Consider the following 23,763-nt stretch of genomic DNA (forward strand, 5'->3'; position numbering starts at 1 on the left):
GATTTGGGATAAAATGAATTTAAAAGAAAATCGTAATCATTTTTTTTCGAATATCATTGAGACGGCTGAATCGATCAATTTTCAAATATATCAGCTCTAGAACTCGATTAAACCCCTCGATAGCTGTATCGAACATCAAAATCGGTTTATTTTTTCAAGAGAAATAACAATTTTCCATAGATATCTCATATCCCAGTGGACTAAATGTTTAAAAAATTATACCAGATTCTCATCTTCACGATCTCTCTTAATCACTGCAGAATTAATTGCAATCGGTTTATTAGTTTCCTGCCTTGTTTAGAAAATCTCATAGAATCCAATAGATTTTCATAAATTCCCATAGAGATTTTACAAGAATGAATGAGTACTATGAGAAGTGCTATAGTTTAGGACCTTATACATAGGGGAGAGTGGGGTCAATTGAACCAAAAATATTTTAACATTTTTTTTTAGATGAATAAAAGCAAAATGATAACTTTTTTTTTTTACGAAATTATACTTTATTATATAGACTATCATTTCTCATAAGCACATAACTTGAAAAGTGATGAAAATTTTTAATAAATACGAAATTGTACAACTGCATCAAATGGTTCAATCGTCCCCTTTGGAGGAGCAATTGAATCATTAGTCGGGGACAATTGAATCAAGAGTATTAGAACCACAAACGAATGACTTTAATGAATAATTTACTATTCATTACAGCTTAAAACTGAAATTACAATACTTCTAATAACATTGATCATTTAATATAACATTATATCTTCTAACAATCACTTTTACAACTTCTGTCGATATAATTATTTTTTTTCTCGCCCGCAGAGTCATCCGTTGTCCAATTTTTTTTTATTGTCGAATGCATGATTTAAATTTGAATTTATTTAGAAAAAAAAGTTACAGATTTAAAAAAAAATTGTATCCATTTTCAAATAAATTTTTTGAAATTCTCATTCGTATATGAACTTAAAATTTTGTAGAAAATTAGCCGAAGAATAAGCTGGTTAATTTTATTATCACGATCAGGCCTTCCGAGTGCAGGAAATTATCGGAAAAGATTTTCATCTTATAATAAATTTTCTTATTTATTTTTCTTAAAAATTTAACTTCCGACCCTACTAATTCTGTAAGATATCGTCAACAAAAAATAAAATACAAGTTTTCAAGCTCCAACTTTATTAAAAATGTAAACCTTCACTTTACTACTTAAAATCTATAAAATCAATTCTGATAAATTTATTAATATTTTGAAATAAATACTGCTGTAATATAGATCGGAATTTAGAATTTCGTATTTCCAGTTTAGAAAAATTCCAATTTCGCGGATTAAGCAGAACTTGCACAGCATTCAACAAAAATTTATATTGCCCAAATAGCACAACTAGACTGTTGATACAAGAGGTAATTGAAAAATAGTTTACTCGTTTGATGGCATGTTGTGGTCAGATGTTTCCTCGTCTTGTTCTCGCTATTGCACCAGAGAATTAAAACTCTCACTAAAAACTCAGTCGTAAAAAATAGCATTTAAGCTGACAATAAAATAATGTCTTCTACATTAACTGAATACCAAATTTTGCTCTAGGATCAGAATCATTAAATAGCAGTTTATCATTTTTGAAAGAAGTTATAAGTATATATAGTCCAGCGATAAATAAATAATTCAAATGCTTTTCGATAAAAGGAATCATGATTAATGGGTATTTTAGTTAGTTAATGGTAGGTATTAAAGAATTAAAAGATAAAATCGATTATCCGGATGAGATAAAAAATATCTAAAAGCGTAAAGCATAAAAATCTTTTGTTGTAGTCTGGAGAATTTAACTATTTTTCTCTACCGCTCCACTCTTTTATTTGTATTTTCGAGTGTTTCTCCCTCTAGTGATCCTTTTATTCGTGTTTCTGAAGTGCTACCTGCCAATTAGTTTCTTCCTACGTATCCGGTGTACTTTGAGCAACGAGAGCTCTACTCGGGTGCTCAGAATTGGATACCGGTATTGACTTTCAAGCGTATTCCTCAACGCTACGACGTTGGTCGACGTGGTTTCGCCCACATTCGATTGATTCGATACTGTCAACCTTAAGACAAGCATTAGTGTCTTCTAGCGAGCTTCTGTTCATGAATCTCATACTGTTCCTCACTTTCTAATTTCCTCATTCTCTCACTTCTTGTATAATTATAAAGCCGTAAAATATAATAATTTTATGATAAAATAAAACGAAAGAATCTTTTTAAAAACATTATCCCTGAGGCAAAAAACGATCAACGTTATATTTTTATGATCGACAATTGTCCCCACAGCCCACATCCCAGACGGGATAGTGCCGATGGGAAAACACGAAACTTTAACGTAAAACTGGCAACTAGCTTCCAATCGGATCATCACGCAAACGCTTTTCCCCTGCGGTTTCACATACGACCACCGATGCACGCCGCCAACACTACCCGACCCCTCATCAACTATTGGTCTACAAAAAGAGTTAAAAAACATATAATAATAATAATAATAATAATAATAATAATAATAATAATAATAATAATAATAATACAGAGATAGAGCCAAAGCAAGAGTTAGAGTTGGAGTTAGTGCCAGAATGATAGAGAAAAAAAATAAAACCTACTATGGGATGGGAAATTCAATTAGCTCGTAGAAAAAACGAGCAACGTAAAATATATGACGTAAAGCTTCGAAGCTTGGTGACATGCGGTTGGACGGCATTTACGCCAACGTGACCAGGATCAAAAAGCCTCATATTTTTTATACTCTGCTTTAAATAACATCCTACTTTTTTAAAATCCATAAAAAACAAGTTTGTGTACTACTACCACTACTACAACTACCGCTACTATGATGATAATAATGATGATGTGTAGCTCTGATGTTTAAAGACACCGCATCAAGTATGATGGGACTAAAAAAATATAAAAACAGGAAGTGACTTGAGGCAAGTAATTCACAGGGGGTATTTCAACCCTTTTGATCTTCGGTAGCGTCCACCTCCCGTCATCTCAACAAACTGTCCATGTCAAGGTACCAACCGGTCTTTGTTAAATCTCCAAGTTATTTTATTAAAAAGTGGGGATGATCATCACTAGCAAGATGACCACCAGCAGCTTATTCAGAGTTGCAGAAATTAAAATACTTTAGTCGTTTCACGATCTTCATCCTGTGCAATACGATATCTCAGTGTTTAAATTTTTATTTCAGTGCCGCTTATTTATAAGCCCCATATATATTATACGTGCATATATATCAATTTTTATAAGTGTTAAACCAAAAAAATTTCATTTAAAATAATCTATTTTTATTCCGTCAATAAACTAAACCGTTATCTCAAAATACCAAATAGGAAATAGCAGTCTTGTATTTTTCGACCACTAGTGAGAAAATAGAACACCCGTATTATCATTCGGTAAATTATCACTGAAAATTAACGACAAACGTTTAATGCTTAACCGCGACATTTAATTCGTTCCACCTATTCCATAATCACATAAAATTATAGTACTTTTGAGCTAAACTGGATCCTAGATATAAAACTGGCTTCAACCACTCAAACTTGTCATGTTTTATGCAAAAACTCTTCGTAATTACGGTTAGCCGATAAACGATAAACGCGCTTACGTTCCGTTTTTCCTTTACGGTTTTTTCAGTTCCTTTTTCCAGGTTTTTCTCTTTACTTTTTTTTTTATTTTTAAAACCAACTTAATTCACTTCGGGTCGCAAAAGTCGCGTCAGCTGCACCGGAAGGCTTCTATGACGTCGTCTAGTTTATTCCAGACTTTAATCGGTTCCTCTCATCTCAACCAATCGATAATTTGAACTAAAAAATTATTACCGCCCTATAGATATGACGTCGAGTGATGACGAAAAAAAATCATTTCACTAAATTATCATCTATTTTGTTTTCGATTCACAATTCTATTGCTTTACATGGAAAACTACTACTAGTTTTTCTTTTTTAACTTCCCAGTGATAGTGATATGTTTGCGCGAATGATATTTATTATAAATACTTGCGAAATAAAGTGTCATGGGTGATTACAATGATTGGTACCAGCATCATCAACATCCCCAGCAAAATAATCAATACCAACAGCAACAGCAGGATCAACAAAATTATTATTACAACTACCAGCAACATAATTATTATCAACATCATCATCATCAGCAACATCAATATCACCAACAACAGCAGCAGCAACAACAACAACAACAACAACAACAACAACAACAACATGGATATCAATCATATCAACAAGATTACCTATATCGATTATCTCTGCAGGTAAATCTTACGCGAGCCGAGTTACAAGTAAAGTTATTTATTAGACAATTTCTTATCATATCAAAAGCAACATGACTCTTGTTCCGTTTCATGGCGACATTTGAGTATTCCCAACTGACATTGCCTCTGGCGCCACATGAAATTCGAATGTACTAAAGTCTTATCAAACTACGAGATAACAATGTAGTTACTCTGTTTGGACAAAGGCAATTAGTTTTGTCGTATATATATAGGACTCGAGATGGATGTGCCACTTCTCTTTGTTTCGAATGTTCTAACGATAATTTCGAAGGATTTATAATTCTAGGTTGCGTAGATGAGTAAGTGACGTCTATGACGAGAAATTGTCTATCTATATGTATATATGTATATTGCAGAATGATTATTTCCGAGATTCAATCGGGTCGTGAATCTATAAAATTTCTATACCATCACAGAGATATAATATATATATATATATAAGTGCATTGTTAACTTGAAACTTGAGTGAAATTATCGTAAGTTGTATCAAAGAGAAGCATCGTTGCGTAAAGACGTATAACAGCAATTACTATATCATCACGTGTATTAATAATGAAACTTTGATAGAAACCAACTTGAAGCATTGAAGCCGATTTAATCAAAATAATAATAATAATAGGGAAGGGAGGGAAGGGCAAAACGGGGTACTTAAGAAAATATCAAGTTTTCCAGAACTCGAATACGCTCAATCTTTTTTTTTTTAATGATGTTCAAAGTAAATAGAAAAAATTTTCAGTTACCGTTAAAAAAAAAATTTTTCATTTTTGCGGGCAAAATGGGGTTCCCCCTAAAAAAGGTAAAAAAAAATTTCTGGATTTTAAATGAATTTGATTAAGTTAAATTTTTTTGTAAGCAATTTGCATGAAGAAAAATTATATTTTACATGATTATTGGATACAAAGGAACAAAAACAAATTTTTAATAGTTTTTATCATAACACAAAAGTCACTAGTATTTTTCAACTGACAATCGATTTTTGAAAAAGTTTAACGAAAAAAATTCAAAATAATGCTCAATTATATTTACAAAAGTTATTTTGGAATGTTTAAAGAAACATTTAAAAAATAAAATTTTTTTTTATAAAATTTTGAGGGTACCTCGTTTTGCCTACCCTACCCCGTTTTGGCTCCCCCCCCCCTTCCCCTAATAATAGTATTTATATTAAAAGTAGTCAATGGGTAAAACTTAAGCGTTTATTTTTATAAATCGTTATTAAGTTATTTACTAAAGAAAATAATTTAGATCTAATGAAATCAGATAAAATCAACGTAGACCAAATTTTTGTATGTAAAGTCTCAAAATTTTAATAAAGGCCAAAATGGGCCGCCTAAAAAAAATCAATAGCGCGATTTTTTTTCGTAGTTTCAATTTTTTCGATAGGTTCGAAATTAGTATTCGGTGTCAACATTTTCCGGTCGTAAAGAAATAAAAATTTAAAATGTGAAAATAATTTTGATTTTAGTATTTATGTATTACTCTAGTTTATTTTCGAGTTTTTGGGTCTTTCTGAGAGCAATAAAATATTTATATAAATTGAAGTGTTTCCGATACTTGAAAAATTAAAAAATGGCGGTCTATTTTATCCCCTTTTACTTATTTGCTATATATTTTATTTAAATAGAATTTTTATAAGAGAAAAAAATTGACCAATGTTATGATTACTGACAATTGTAATTATTAGGTACTCATAATAATAATAATGGTGGAAATATTTAAACAAGTGAGGACGTATCGGATAATTAAATTAATAGAGGCATCAGATAAACGTATCGGAAATTCATAGCGACATAGTATAGACCGAGAGAGAGAAAGAGAATTGTTGGCGGAACTAAACTATAACTATGAGTCTGGTGAATGTTAAACAGAGAACACTGAGGTTAACACTGGCTACTGCGCTGGGTAATTAGACGAGCAAACTTTATGTTTTGACCGGGTTTAACTTGGGAGTCGTGGATTCAATAATTTATTAGTAATCGATTATTAGATTAAAACAAAAAGAGGAATGGATTATGAGTGTTGGTTTGATAGTTCTGGTCCTATAGCAGCTCTGGTACGGACACATTTAGCTGCTAGGTGGGTGGGTACTTGACATTTTCATTCTCTATCCGTTGGAGGGAGTAAGAGAGTGTAAGAGCCTTTTGCCAGTAGCAGCCACCAGCTATAACCCCTTTTCAAGCTCGCACGGGTGCTCTTGGACGAGATTGAGCTGTGAACCGAATGTTTATGGGACGCTGTAATTACTGAGTAGTCGGCCGTCTAACGGCAGGGGCCACGTCAGGTTATTGTTCATAAGCTTGGGCGCCATGTGCTACAGAAATTTATGTGTCGGCTGAGCCAACGTCGACATTATTCCCTTGTCTTTCTCATCTCACTCTACTCTACTCTGTTAAAAACAATATCGAAAATCACAATGTACATATATATATATATATCTTCGCCCTGCTCTCTATAAATCATTCTCACATTCGGAGTAATTATCGAAATAACAAATAATTCAGATAATGAATCCTCTTGTGGTACTTATAATTATTATTATTATTATTAGTATAAAGTGGATATAGATATTATTTAGTGTATCTTGATTGGAAAATTTAGCAGTAGGTTTCAGAGCTCGTCAATATGCGGACCCTATTAATTATTATCGAGCGGCACACCCATACGGCAATTTCCGTTTGTCGTTCGTCACTCGTTCCCATCAGTATCCAGCACGACGTGATACGTTTATCGCAACAAGCCGCACGAGATTTGCGTCGTTATATTGTCGTCCCGGGAGCCCTAAATGTCCGTCAACGGTAGACGACCAACCTGACGGCGATGTAATTTCACCTATACTAGATAATAACTATATATATATAGATATATAGATCTATAAATTGATGTACTTTTATGATCTTGAGTATACAAAATCTTAACTGCAAAGTCTCATGCAAACCAAATAAGATAAACTGTTAATTGCCATTAAAAAAAAATTTTTTTGCAACTCATGATAAGAAAGCACGTCTTTGATTGGTTAAAAATGACACTTCAAAGAATAAATATCGCGAAGAATGTCCACATTGTTTGTGAAAAATATGACAAATCTACACTTATTACATAGATATACTATTTATTAGTCACTAAACGATCCAGCAGAAAACCTAATGAACAGCCGTCTCAAGCTAAGACAACGGAAAGGTTCAGACTATTGAAAATCATCTTACTGTATTTAATTATCATGCACAATTCACTATATGAACCTGACTTGAAACTCTAGTTATTTTTACTGAGTATCCTATATGTTGAAAATAATAAAAATAATTATAAATTATTATAAAAATCACTTAAATCACATGTAATTGTTACTATTATTATTTAATAATCTTTTGTATCAGAAATAATTCAGAAATTAATTTTATATTAATACAATTTAATACACGGAAAGAAATTTTTTTAAAAAATTATCGTTAAATTCACTGTAATCGTGGGATGAATGGCACGACCTAATCATTTGTCGGTAAGGAAGATAATTTTTAACTTTTTTTCAACAAATTTTAACGTAGTATACTGTAAATTTTATTCGGTTTTCGGTAAATTTTATGAAGTCTAACCTCAAAAAAAATTAATTTTTCCGTAATTTTTAATTTGAAAATGGTAATAAATAAGATCACCACAATATGTCCCACGATTACAGTGAATTTAACGGTAATTTTTAACGAAAATTTTTTTCCGTGTATTATTTTAGGTTAACTAAAAAATTAAATTTATTGTAGTGTCCTTTTTTTACCAATAAAAGACATTCTTTCTTACCATTTGATGCAAAAACTATTGTAACGTATTGAGTAGGAAAGGCTTTCGACACTCGTGTGTTGGCAACTCTCGCCTAATGGCCCGTGAACCAATCACATTCGTTGTCGAAAGCACCTTCCACTCAATGCGATAATATACTATTTTTTTCATATTTTAAAACAAAAATTAGTGAGTTTAGTGATCTATAGAAGCATTTTAAATTGTAAGAAATAATTTTTAAAGTAAAACGAAACTATTCAAAGAAATTAAAAAAAAATTGATTTTCACTTTAATTTTTTGTTATTCCTTTTTTCTTGATTTATTTAAAAAAAAAATAGTTTCTTCAAATCAGAGAAAAATATACGGTAATAACTATAATATATTATGGGAATGGTTCCCATATCGTATGGTAATGGGTTTTCTTCAACTATCGATTGTAGGAATGGCACCCATATAAACTATCGCAATAATTCCTATGTCATTATGGTAACGATTTCCATACTGTATGGTCAAAGTTACCATAACGTTTCGAAATTCCTCATATTATGAAAATCATTACCATAATATTATGGGAATATTTTACATATATTATGAGAACGATTACTTTGATGAAAGGGTTTATTCCCATACGCACTTAGGAACCGTTCCAATGTGGATATAGGATTTATTACTGTGTGACTATGATAAATATTACCATGAGTACGGTAATCATTGCGTTAATTTAATTACCATACGATATAGGAACTATTACCATAATTATAGGAATCGTTCCCATAGTTATGAAAACTTATCCCAGAAATTATGAGCGTATATTCCATAATTCCAAGTAATTACTACCATAACGTCATGGGTTGATATTTCATATTCGTACTACGAACCGTTACTATAATTTTTTCTTCGCGATGTTTTTATCTGCCAATTATTTAATTAACAAGAAGAAAAAAACTGACTCTGGGGTTAAATAGACTACATTATAATAATGAATTTATTTTTACTAAAAATTTTTAATTACCCTCACTACTTTGACTGATCAGTTTGGGATTCCCTGTAATAAATCGGGAGTGAACATGGATTTAATTTCAATTCGAATCCACTCTGCCGCTCAAAGTTCCGAAGTTTAAAAAAAAAACTCCCCGCATACGAAGTAAATAACAAATTTTTTCTTCGGTGGAATTATTTTGGAGTTATGGGGATTTTATTTCAACCCGATCCGAAGTTTTAATGTTAAAATAAATTTCCCTTTGAAGTGAATTTCTCTCCGAAAAGATTAAATAAATAATAAATCATTCGCTTACATTCACTTCGCAAATTTTTTACAATGTAATAAATATCTTGTTTTTTATATCAAGAAACTGAAAAAATGATAACTACGGAATAAAGTAAAGTACAAATTACAATGTGTAAAATGTAAAATTTAATGATGCACCTAAATGCACCATCTGGAGATAATGTCACTATTACATTTTACACATGGCTTCACCGCTGTGAAAAGACGTTCAGCAACATTTAATGTCACTCGTAGACTTTAAATAACATTATATACGTATACTGTCCAGTAAAACAAAAATAATAATAATAATAATAAAATAAAACCAATGACTATATTCTCTTAGTTACGATTCCCTCAGATAACTTGAGTACACAATATTTTAGAAAAAAAAGAGCCATCTGGCCTTATCCGGAATAGAATGGTAAATTTTTTATTTAAATACAAATATTTGTTAAACTTCATAAAAAACGAACTACTAAATTAAAAATACGCTACAGTAGTACAATTTATACTGATTTTACAAGCTACATTATATGAATTTCAAGAAATTGAGCTATGCCTTATCGATCAGAAGTTACTAAAAGACAGAGCTGCAAAAAGAAGCTTTTTGAATTTTTTGTGAAATTTTTGAGATCATCAAATTGTTGGAAAAGATTTTTAAAAAAACAAGTAACATCGTGAAAAATAAAGCTAATCATACGAACTTTAAGATACATTTTACAGAATTAAGTTATCAGTTTCGGTCCAAAAGTATTATTTATGGATAAAGCCAGAAAATTCATTTTTATGAAAATAAAAAAAAAATTCAAACTTCCACGACTTTTAAACTAATCGACCGATTGGGCTCATCTTCGAACTTGAGCAAGGCAAATGTTCAACAAATGAGTGTATAAAATTTCATGAAAATATGTTAAGAATTGTGGGTACTATCGTGATTACAAGGCGCGTTATATCGTACATATATGTTTTAGGGTGACCCAAAAAAACCGACTATTTTTTTTTCGAGTTTAAGACGTTTTAAGAAGCTCCTCCAAAAATCAGCTTAATGAAAAATTATTAAGAGGTCGCTCACGAATTTTGAAAGTATCAAAGATGATTGAAATTCCAATTTTTTTTGTTTCTAAATTTTTCCTTTCTCGGGCAGCCATAGTTTATATCTGTAAATATCTGTAAATTCATGACTATGCTGAAGATTTCAGCCCAAAATTTGAATATTTAAATGTCGCTCAAAAATTTTATATAAATGAACTTTTGAGTGGATGGTATTTTTTGACTCTACTATATAAAATAAGACATGTGATGACGAAATTCTTTGATAATTTCATCATGAGACCCATTGCAATAGTCCAATTTCTGAAGGAATCTGCATAAAAAAGTTTAAAATTTATAAATGAGAGACAAGCGAAGATCAAGTTTTATGTGCTTATTGTTGTTCAATCGCCCAAGGTCTTTAGTTTTATAAAAAGAGGTAAAAAAAAGTCATCGTTTGAGTTTTAGTAAAAACAAGAAAAGCTCGCGGAATAAAATACTACGGGTAGGTTTACATTGGTGTGTACTGTGAGTTGTGAAGCTGAGAAAACATCCGGCCTTGATATTATTTTTCTAGAAATCCTCGATGATGAAACAAAGAAATAAAAAGTAAAAAAAATAACAAAAAATAAACATACAATACAGGAATAAAATACAAGATACATTGTTGATCCTGTATCAATAGAAAACAGAAATGGAATAAACGTTGCTCAGAAATGAAGAAGAAATAGTACGTTTGATTTGAGACTGTGTAGAATCTAAGTAAAGAAAGACGACCTGGACTAACTGAATGTTATATTTTTTATTTTTATTTTATATTTATTTATTTTTATTTTTAACTCTCATTCTTTTATTCTCAGAATGATGTAAGAAAAGCTCCCGTACCATTTTTATTCGCTATGTGCATGAATGCTTTATTTTATTTAATCTAATACTAAAGAACAACCCAGTCGTACATTTTCTTATCGCTCTGCCTCGGGCTTTTTTTTTTCTCTATCTCGTAATTTCTTCTTTTGTCAATGAACAAGAAAAGGATGAAAGTAAAATAAGTTAATAATAAAAATTCTAAAATTTCATGTAATAAAAGCACACGAATAAGTTTTTCCATTAAAATGAGACTCAATAATAATAAATATATGGATATATATTTATTCAAGGATTAAATTAATATAGTACTATATAGAGGTATAGACATATATCGTGATTTGTGATTGTTAATTCTAGCTTAACAGTATTATACAGGGTGAAAAGGTTTCTATTTAGTTTTCGAGCTTACTTGGACTTTCCTCATCCTGTGTAAACCGCGATTTCCATTAAACTTCTTGACTCGTAGAGTAATTAAACCGGGAAGACATTTGGTTTTAGATAGATCCAAGATTTACTTCGAGTTCATACCAATTCATAGTTTCCAATCGAACATAAACGATATCAGAAAGAGAAACATGAGATATAATCAGGGTATTTCATTAAGTAAATACTCTATATTAGAGTTTAATTTCACAGATTTGCTGTTCGATTTTTTTGACACGGAATAAAAAAGAATTAAAAAAAAAACTGATAATTTTTAAACTAAAATTTTAACTGAACTATTGGAAGTATATAAAAAAAGTATCTAAACTTTTTTAACTTTTCTCTATTAAAATTGAAAATTTTCAAAAAGAGGGAAGTTATTGGTTTCGATCCGATTTTCGAAAATCGAGTTTTCATTAGATCTCGAGTTTTTGAGGTTCTAAAAAGCTATTCTGACTATGAAAGGGCTCAAATCTGAATAGATTTCGAAGTCGATCGGTCGAGTAGTTAACGAGATATACAAAAAATAAAAATAAAAATAAATTTCTTTTTTAAGTTTTTGTTGCATAACTCGTGAATCGCTCGATTAATTTGTTCCTATTTTTTATCAAATCTAAGTCTCAACAAAATGTATATATTTTTGGTCCAGCCGTTTCTTGAGCTCCAAGAGCTCCAAAGTTTACCAATGGTAACGTTTTCGAACTCAGAGAGCTCGTAAACAGCAGAAAGTTTTGGGGTTGGCCCACAGAGTCAATTGTTTGTCAGATTCTTTTTCTAGGAAATTTAATTTTCTATATATAAGTTCCTATACGTTTTTTTCGGTAATTTTGATAGTTTATTCAAAATCGAAATTTTCAATAATCGGTCTATGAATTTGAAAATAATAATTGTAGAAAAAGTTTTTAATTTTTATATTCAAATTTAGACTAAATTATTAGATATAATAAAAATGTATCATAAAATTTTTGTATAAAATTAAATTCTCTATAAATAAGTTTCTGTACATTTGTTATGTACCTTTAATATTTCGGAATGTAAAAAAAAGCTTAAAAATTTTGTTCCCAGTATGAAATATTTGAACATTAAATATTTTAAAATTTAGAAAAACCTACATGACAATATTTTCGTTACATTTTTCAGCAGATATTAATGTTCAATAAAAGTTTATAACAAAAATAATAACATGAAAAATGTTATGTCTATTTTAACGATTATATTTCAGACAATAATATCTCGAATTGTCCTCTCTCAACAATAAAAATATTTTCATCGAACTACTAAATATAAAAAACCAGAAAATGATTTCCCCCTGCATAGTACCTACATTCATTGGTTTTCAATGTATGTCGTATTCGAATCCAATAAATATCAACAATGATAGAAATTGAACAATAAATATATATAGAACTCAATAGAGAATTGGTAACCACTAGTCCTTAATTCGTATCAAAGCAATTCAGTCTCCAATGAGCGGCGTGGCAAGCAAGTCGAGCGAGCGACTCGAAGACAATGCAATTATTCGCAATTACCGCGTTCGTCCACGATCTCCAGAGAATTATCCCATTCTGTTTCCATTACTCGTACCCGCATGCCCATGTACTCCATCAGTCTATACACGAGTCTTCACTAGCAACTTGTCATTTTCGTCTATTCTACGAATTAATGGATAGCGCTTAATTTACATTATTTTCAATCCATCAATTTATTCATTTCGCTCAAAACAATTATAACCTTAAACTCAATATCAATCAGCTCTCCTCCATTTTATTAATGCATTCATAATTTAAATAATACAAAAATAATTTATTTCCCGCTATCGTCAATCTATTATGTTAATTCTACCCGATGATTCATAAAAAGTCTTTATTTAATTTCTTTTTTTTATATTTTCTCATTCGTAATGAGAGAGGCGCAAAAAAAAGCAAATAAAAAAATGGCTCCTCGCTTCCTCTGGCTAAAGAACGGACTATACATCCTCCAGTTTGCGAAACTGGAACGGGGACTGGCTAATGTAACAAAGGAAAACCATCGGGGGTGGCGAGCGACGAAACGTAATTACGAGGCTCCTCATCCCTCTTTCGTTATATCTACTCGCGCGCGCGTATACCTACAACTCGTGACCATCCAGTACAGCAGCTACGGTAATAGACAGAGAAAGCTAACAAAAAAAAAAAAAAAGTGAAAAAAAAAAGAGCAGTACTCTCTGTGCTGTTCGTGTTCCGGACTACCCCAAGCGTGTTTTGAGCTCTTTCCGGGACGTTTTATGACAGAGTTACCGCCCTACGGGTAAAGCATAGTCGACTAGTGTCGTTACTGCAGCGTACTATAAAAAATTATTACATTGGACGGAATAAAAAAAAAAATGGTACCTTGAAGTCTCTGATATATAAATAACATTAAAAAAAAGTTGTATATTAAACCACAAAAAAAAAAAAATTATCAAATGATCAATAGAGTGACTTTTCTCCTTTGGCTCTAAAGTTTGTCGGAATTGCAACTCTCGCTTTTGGGATTTAACTCGTAAAGCAATGGGGAACACTCGTGAGAGAACACAGGACGATTTCCTGCACCTGTGACCATGCCACAGTCGAGCGATAACTTATCCCCCTTTTCCCATTCCATCGAACCAGACTTACACCCAAGGTTGGACCGCTAGATTTTCCTACTTGGCAATTGCCAGTTAATACTCTCCTTTATTGCACCCAATTTTAAGTCCCTAGACTTACAATTTTAAAAGGCAAGACCTATTTTTATTACTTCCCAAATAATAAAAAAAAAGTATTTATAGATATACATAGATATCTGTTGAAGAATATTACGATAATAAACAATAGTCATGGAAGGATAAATTTTATCATCTGTCTCAAGTAATCTAGTTAGCTGATGTCTAGGCGCAAAGTTCTCGATCCAATGGGAAATCCACCTGGAGATATTCTCCAGTAAAATGGATAGCGAGAACAAGAAACTCACTCCCTACATCTCTATAGCAACCTTCCATCGACTTATTTCCCATCTCAGTTGCCAGCTCACTGGCGTCCAAAGTTATTTGTTCACCTCTAAAAGTAGTAGTGAGCATATATACATCTATATATATAACCCAGCGATAGAGTTACGGCCTTTTACCACCTGCCAACCGGACTGCCGGTACTCGCAGTGTTATTATTCCCGTCTCGGTGGAATTGTCAACTGCAAAATTACCACTTCGCTTTAGTTATCCAAATTAGACTGGAGATATGCTAGTGTTGCTGGCGAGAATGCGATCTAACCAGCTCCGACAGGTGCCTTAGCCACGACTTAACCTCCAGAGAATACACTCAACTTTATCATTATGATGGTCCACTTGTATTTCACTACCGTCAGATATTTATCCCTTCATACGCTGCTCTCTTTCTCTCTCTATATATATATATATATAAAGATATAACCTTAAACTACTTTATTTCCTGTATGCAATAGACATACATCTGGTATTTCTTAATTAACGTTTCCTTGCTAAATTTATGTACCTTTAATTCACATGCACTAATAGTTTTATTGAATAATTCAAAAGTGGTTTTACTGTCTCTTGTTTACAAGAAATTTCAAAATTACAGGATTGGTAGAAATTATTGTCGATCTGTAGTTAGCAGTTTCCTTACGAATCAAGGTGCTGCCATTCCGTACAAGTCGCACAATGCCTTGACGTGTACTGGAATAAAGGCAAGGCGAGAGTGGGTGTAAGTGTGGGTGAGGGTGAGGGTTAGTGTAAGGATGAAGGTAAGGATGAGGGTGAATGAGGGCTGGGTAGAATTATGGAGTGAGCTTGCTGAGGAAAAGCAAGGCTTTAGAACTCTATAGTTGAGAAGTACCTTACACTAAAGGACGACGGAATTCCGCGTTCTACATTGCCATATTATTATCCCTCGTTCCTTGAGTTTACTATGCTTCGAGTTTCTACTAGGGGTAATTTCTTGGAATGCTGAGTTGAGACCGATGTTGAGTAAGAATGATCATAGACGGTGAATGAGAAAGATAGATTAACAAAACGAGGTTGAGAGCAATAAGACCGAGGAAAAAGGAAAATTAAATGGAAATAGAGAACGTACTTAAGTTCTCTTTGACAAGACGAAGCCTTGAAGCGGCTACGAATACTACTCAAGTGTCTCTTATTAGAAATACACATATTTTATAGATCTTATTCTGTTAATTAAATATATTTATATAATACATGGTCGAAATAAACGTCGTTAAATGCCTAACGTCGGACTCATAAGTTTTTTCATTAAACACTGATCATTTCTGATTGGTCGGATGCAGTGTTTAAAATTTCTTAAAGCACTAGTGCATTCTTCTACCTCAAAATTTGACAAAAATGGGCGTGATATATATTCCTACTCTATAATCCAAGTTATCGAAATGTTCAAGATATGTTACCAGGGTGAATTCATTTTTACTCAAAGCTAAATCACTGGCAAAGAAAATTCTCTTAATTGCACATGCACTTCAAATTTAACAGCAAACGACTAGTGTAGATCATCATCATGCGTCACCTTAAGTTTAGAACCTTTTTTTTTAATTACATAAAATATGTATAAGGCTTTTTATTAGGTTAGTGTTAATGTTTGCTAATTAATAAAACAATAAATTAAAGAAATGATTTTAATTTCGATTAAATGAAGAAATATTTAATTCAATTTTTAATAATTAATTAAATAAGCAGCTCATTAATTTTTTTTATAATTGAATAAATAAATTGAACAATATAAATTTCAAATTGATTTTCATAAAAACAAATTATCAGAACAATTGCGACTGCATGACACCGACTTTAGGAATTTAACGGCGTTTTAATTTTGAGCATCATTATACAAAATATCGTAGACAACTAGTGACATTGAGTATTATACCGTATATTATTTTTATATAAACTTACCTGGTATTTTATTTCAGCAACAAACGCAGCAATCAGCCCAAGTATCCCATAGTCAACAATCCCAGCAAGCAAATTCACCAGGAAATTCAGGTAATGCAGGTAAAGCTAGTCCATCACCAGCAAATTCTTCATCACCTGGAAGTACTCCTAGTAACAAACCACAAACGGAATCAAAACTCGTTGAATGTAGCCTCTGTCGACGTCAATTTAAAAATATTCCAGCCCTCAACGGTCACATGAGGCTGCACGGCGGTTACTTTAAAAAGGTAAACATAATTTATATTTTATGAAACAAATATTTGGTTATGAGAGGGCAGTTAATTAAAATCATTAAATGCTGTAATTTAAATTCTTAAATGTTGTATTTATAATAATAAAGTCTCGTACATATATATATATATATTTACTATGAATAGGGTGGCTACGAACCGGGAAAACCGGGAATTATCAGGGAATTTAATGCAGCCGGGAAATATCATGGAAATGTCAGGGAATTTTGAAAAGTATCTGGGCATTAAATTGTAACAGTTCAAAATTAAAAAATTTTTAAATTATACACTAGTTATGAAAATTAAGGAATATTAAAAAAATTTCAAATTTTAAAGTGATTTTCAATAGGTTGTAACTCGAAAGAAAATGGTCATACGACAAAAACAAAAAAGGCAAATTATAGCTTTAAGTGTCGAGTTTTCTAATCTGGTCTTTAAATGTTTTTATTATGGGCGGTTCCGGAGTAATCCTAAGAAAACTATCGAAAAAGAAATTTACCAAATTTTTACTCGTCTTAAAAACGGTCTTCGAACTTCAATAAATTTTTTTCGATAATTATGATTGATTTTTGATTGCTCCGGAACCGTAGATAATAAAAAAATTTAAAGACCCAGATCAGAAAACTAGACACTTGAAGCTACAGTTTGATTTTTTATTTTTATTGTACGACCATTTTCCTTCGAGTTAGAAACTGTTGAAAATTACTAAAAAATTTGAAATTTTTTTAATATCCCTTAATTTTTTTAACCAGTGTGTTTTGAATTTATTTAAATCATAAAATTTCTTATTAAATATTTTAACTTATACATTTTGAACATCGAATAATCAAAAGTAGGCAATATTATTTTATTTTATTGCTATTTTAATGGTTTCTTGCATGATTTAATTATCAAATTTAATTATTAAAAATGCAAATATAATAAAAACTTTGAATATCTAAATGATACGAATAAAATTTCTAAATCAGGTAAAAATGTGAAAAAATTTACTGGAAAACCGGGAAATATCAGGGAATTTTGAAATGATTTCTTTGTAGCCACCCTGTATGAAAGAAGTAATTTTTCATGAAATAATAAATAAAAAATAATGTATAAGTAAAGCAAGTAAAACCTCTTGGCAAGCGGATAGGAGTGAAGCGAAACGGAAAGGAGTAAAAATCACAGTCTTGTTGAACATCGTCGAGCAGAGTGATAATAAGATTGAAGAGCCAAGCGAATATCTACTTGAAACGTTTTTTAACAAGACGTTGTGTTGGTAAAAAATATGTCACAAGAATGCACGACTTATAACGGAAGTGTTACTTTTAACTTTATATATGTATATAATAAATAATAAAAAAGTTGATGATTAAAAATGTCGACAGTCTGCTACGAAATAGAGAAAAAAAAGTTATAGCTTTTATTAAATCTGGTACAGTAGGAGGACATTTAAAGATTGTACTTAGTTGAAATAGGCTTGGGAATACGGGGAAAGATAAAAGTTGTAGAGATAGAGATAGGAATTGAAAGAGGGAATAAATTGGGGCAGAGGTTTGGAGGTTCCAAAGAAAATGACAGTACTAAGAGCACTACCGGGTTCGGAAGATAGAAAGATAAGGCGATGATCGAATCGAAATGAACCCATTAACAAGTTCTTTCGTTCTCGCTCGGTAGAAACACTGAAAAGGCCAGATATACTGAGTGAGAAAGAGGAGGATAAAAGAGATGAGGAAGGAGTGAAAAGGCTCTGAACAAACATTGTCTCAAGCTTTTCCCATTATGCAGATTGAATCTGACTGGTTACGTGAAGCTTTTCTCTACTTGCGTACACACTATTTTTACTACCAACCATTTCGGTAATTTACTTTTTTTTTTATTTTTATTTCTTATCCATTTATCCATTTGCGTTTAATAAAACATGATTGATTATAATGTGCAGGCGGTCAGTAATTTTTTATTGGATATAGATTTTACTACGCGGATACTCTGATATATTGCTGACTAGTTGTAATATAGTTTGATGATGATGCTGAATAGGAGTTGGTTGGTTGGATACTGAAGCATTCAAATAGTAGTTCGGATTGACGAGTGAACCACTGGGATTCTCAATCAATGTGTATTAGTGTCCCTCGTTCAATATTCATGAAGCCGCGGATGTGCAACGTCAAAGACAGAGTTCAATTTCGTACGTGATGTATCCAAGTCGGACGTAGGGCCAGGACGTAGGACATAAACCAACTATCGATCGACTTACAGATATAGTTACCAAGTTATTGGCTTGGTATTGGCCGAATTTTATTAATCACGAGAGCTTATTCTGGCTAAGGGTTGCTAGGCTATAAATATAATAACGGCATTAAATTATTCGTCAGAGCCCTTAGCTTTTAGGATTCTTGGTGACTCTTGAACAAGTCAAACTATCTCTAATCATGGGTCTCAAGTCTTAAACTAACGATAGTTGGAAGCTGGTTTATTGGATGAGAGTGTAGTATCGGAAAGGAGGTCCAAAATTCCATATCACAAATCTCGAGATAATCAAATGCCTCGATTAGCTTCTCTTAGTGATTAGTTTAACTAAAGCGTAGCTCAATCTTTGTCCGAGGTATTAATTTAAGGGTAAAGCCTATAATCTCTGGTGAGTTGTCACTGTAAGGATCAATGCGAGTGATAAACTGATAAGTATCAACAAATTAATAATTACCAAGTTAATTTAGTACTTAATTTACAGTAATTTCCGATAAAAGCGCTAAAAGTAACAATTAAGGGTATTCTTAGACAGTGCCCCCCCATTTTTTAAAAATATTCAATGACTTTCAATTGTCATAACTGTATTGAAATTTAATTACTTAATTAAAAAAAAAAAAATTGAAACTTTAATGGTAAAAAGAACAACGTAGAAGTAATTCCGCCGAGATATAGAATTGTAAAAGAATTACTTACAGCTGTTATCAATTAGGAGTTAAACAAAATTTTTTGAATAAATTTCAGCCTAAAAAATTTGAAAATTCGTATTATAAAATTGACATGAAGATTTAACTGAAATTCATGTAACAAATTTCATTTAACTCCCAATTAATATCAACTCTAGGTAATTTTTTTTAAATCTATATCCCGGCGAAATTGCCACTACGTAGTCTTTTTTTCAATTCATGCTCTAATTTTTTTTAATTAATTGATAAAATTCTGATACGCTTATGACAGTTCAAAGTCATTGAAAATTCTTAAAAAGTGAGGGGGGGAGGTAACACGACAATTGACCTAATGCCAAAATACTCGCAAATTGAAATATTTTACGTTATTAATAAATGTATCTATCATTTTGAATGCATATATTACTTGATAATATATATATTCATAAATTGAATTACCCGCGGTCCTGTTGAGAGGTGACACACGTTAATATCACCAGACAAAATATCCTCATGATGAAATATTTTTAAACGAAATATCTACATGACAAAATATTTCTAAAAAAAATGACTCAGTGGTAAAATAATCGAAAAAAAGAATCTGCGATAAAACGGCACAATATTATTGCAAGCGGGTGCATTTACATATTTTTGTATTTACACACACAAAACGTGTGAAAAAAGGGTATGTACTATTGCACGCGTGTGCATTAATATATTTCAGTAATTACACACACACAAAACCCGTGGAAAAACGGCACAATACTATTGCAAGTCTGTGTATTATTTTTCTAAATTTGATCACGTATCGTTAATTTCACACAATTATTTAATTATCTTTTCGATTTTTTAAGATATTTCACATCTGTTAGTATCTTATTCATAGATATTTTGACTTGCGAGTATTTTGTCGCGGTTATTGTGTCGTCGGGTGTTTTGATTCACGGTTATTTTGTCTCGGGTATTTTGGTTTCCGGGTATTTTGTCGTCGGGTCAAATGTTACGCAGCCGTGGAGGGTACTGTCTAAGAATGGCCTTGAACAAAAAAAACGTATGCATTGTGTGAGGTTATCTCTAAGATAAGCTGATCAATGAACGTCAAAAGATCTATTCGCAAATAGCCATAAAGGTTCTAAAAGACATGGTCATATTCCGCCACGTCGTCTTACGCTAAAATTTTGACTCTAAGAAAAAATACTTTAACTCGGGAGCTTATTGATTTTTTTTCTGACATAAAAGAATATAAGGAACAAAAAATGTTTATATTGTATGATCTTATCTTTTAAAGAAGGAATTCTACAAACGCTCGAAGTTCGAAAAGTCTAATTTCGACAAATTTGCACTTCGATAGTGTATCAAGGAGTTTTTTTTTAAAAAAACATAACAGTTACAAATTATGAAAAAAACTGGCTTGTGTTCAAGTGATATTTTTTAGCAACATAAATTTCTATGTATTTTCTATAACTATTTTTGGTATTTTCTAGCCTTATTATTTTCCTTTCTAAAATAACTAATACTGTTAAATTATGTTTAGGATGGGGAAAATAAGAAAAACGAAAAAAAAGAAACTCCAGGACCTCCACTTCAAACGGCTTCCGTCAATGTCCGTGCGCTCATCGAGGAAAAAATAATTCAGAAGAGAAGTACAGGTAAATTTTAAATTCACCATCAAACCATTTGTGGATTTTTTCCCTACTCCGTTTTACGTTAAATCACAGAATTCTAGTGTAAAGAAAACCAGCGTCAGAATTGAGTTTTAACCATGGAGATTTCCACCGTACAATCTAGCTGTAAAACAAACAAAAAACCAGCCAAACATTCTCTTCTCTTTCACTGTTGACGTTTGAATATCTCCGTTAATTTCACAACCTCCATATCCATTCGAGAAATCAAATGTGGTTCTTCAGCTTCTATGTAAATTAATTTATCTATCCACAATCGATAATTGGCAATTTGTAAAAATCCTTAACGATCACTCACACTCACCCTAACCACTAACTTTCATCAATACTTTGCTCAGCCAGTTCGAGGCAAAAAAATTTATCTCTATAATCTATTAGTGATCAGCTTTTAATTTATTAAATGGCCAGCTAGTTACAAGTACAAAATAAAATATATAAAAATAAAAAAAATACGGGGTGAGTTGGTCTCTTGTACTAGTATGACCATTTTGAAATATTGACAAGGAATTTTTTTCGTGTTTATTATCTAAATTACTTTTTACACTGTAACAAATTTGCGGATTAAATCTGGAATAAATGCGGAGCGGATGACTGTATATTTATTTAATCCGCTTGGAGTAAAATTCACTCTGAAGGAGAGTATTTTAATATTGAAATTGTGAACCGGAGAGAATGCGAATTTAAACAAAATCCAGTTCACTCTAAAATCACTCCGCGAGAATAACAAACTTCCTATTTACTCCGTATGTGGAGTGATTTTTTCTGAAACTCCAGAACTCTGTGTGACGGAGTGAATTGATATTTAATTAAAATCCATCATTACTACAAATTCACTCCCGGTTTTTTACAGTGTGATGACAAAAAGATAACTTGAGATTGAATGAACTTTAAAAAAAATCATTTGACATTAAATTTTTTCGTAAATTTTTTAAATAAATATTCTATAACTATCACACATGACTTGAATATTGACATTTAATTTATTTTACAAAAGAACACAAAAAATATTTTTCGTCCAAATTCTAAAATGTTCGCACTACTCAGAATGACCAGACTACCCCTTACTTTTTAGAGACTAATTATAAACATTTAGAAAAAACATCTGAAAACCACCTGACCCTGCGGGCCAGTCCCAAAACTTCCCGCTGTTTTCGAGTTCAAAAAACTGTTAGGCCGTCCAAACACACATTTCACTGAAAAAAAAATAATTTTTTTCCGACGATATCTTTAATCAACCGATTCGAGCCTTCTTGGTGGCAATCGAAAAAGCTCACTAAGACTTAAAACTGATTACATTTTGAGGCGAATCGAGCAAGTGGTTTATGAGTTATACGCAAAAAAACTAAAAAAAAAATTTGTATTTTTATTTTTCGTATAACTTGTAAACTACATGACCTATCGACTCCAAATCTAATCAACTTTAAGTCTTGGCGAGCTTTTTCGATTGTCACCAAAAACGTTCGAATTGGTTGATTAAAGATATCGTCGGACAAAAAAGTTTACATATACACACACACACACACACACACACACACACACACACACACACACACACACACACACACACACACACACACACACACACACACACACACACACACGCGTGGACGCGGACGTCCATCCGGAAATAGTCAGACTAGCTTCCTAGGACCTCAAAACGTCGACATCTGATGAAAACTCGATTTTCGAAAATCGGACCGAAACCAATAACTTCCATTTTTTTGAAAATTTGCATTTTTAATAGCGGAAAGTTAAAAATTTTTTTGTTAAATAATGATGTCTAATTTTTCCCCTCTCTCCCTTAATATTTGTCATAGACTCAGAAGATTACTTAAATATATACTTTCTCTTAGAATTCAAACTTATTCAACAAAGAACTACATTAAATTTCTGTCGATCATTAGCAGGATAAAGAAAAGTCTACGTAACTTCCACTTATTAATGAACCAACATTCTCATCCTTATATATAAATATATATATACATTTTTCATCCCTTTTTCTTATCGTTTATTTCTTCTGTATTATTAACGTAGCGAAAACAAAGCCTGCCAACGATTCATAATAAAGACGAAGCTCATAAAATTCAGTATTCGATAAAAAAGATAAAAAAATTGACTAAAAAAGGTCTTTTGTTTGAATTCATCGACTTGTTCCATCTCATTGCTCGTTTACCATTTAGCCGTTCATGTTCACTCTACCGATCGATTCTCAGTTATCTTAATGATTGATAAAACTATATAGTAGTAGCAAAAGAAACAATTATAAATAATAATAATAATGTGCAGTTCCAGCCAGATAGAGAAATTAATTGCCGGTACAAACTAATTGAGGATGAAATGTTTTTTTTTATTTT

General features: G+C 31.6%; 1 protein-coding gene across 4 annotated transcripts in view; it reads left to right on the top strand.

Annotated features, from left to right (window-relative positions):
- LOC130673095 (uncharacterized) overlaps window positions 1-23,763 on the top strand; it is a 332,376-nt gene that overhangs the window by 201,543 nt on the left and 107,070 nt on the right. For all 4 annotated transcript variants that reach the window (XM_057478008.1, XM_057478010.1, XM_057478011.1 and 1 more), the window contains 2 exons: window positions 16,588-16,836; window positions 21,262-21,376. In XM_057478008.1, coding sequence (XP_057333991.1) covers window positions 16,588-16,836; window positions 21,262-21,376 — 364 coding nt within the window. The remainder of the gene's footprint in view (window positions 1-16,587; window positions 16,837-21,261; window positions 21,377-23,763) is intronic.

The sequence above is a fragment of the Microplitis mediator genome, chromosome 8 (genome assembly GCF_029852145.1).
Source record: "Microplitis mediator isolate UGA2020A chromosome 8, iyMicMedi2.1, whole genome shotgun sequence".
NCBI classification, from domain to species: domain Eukaryota; kingdom Metazoa; phylum Arthropoda; class Insecta; order Hymenoptera; family Braconidae; genus Microplitis; species Microplitis mediator.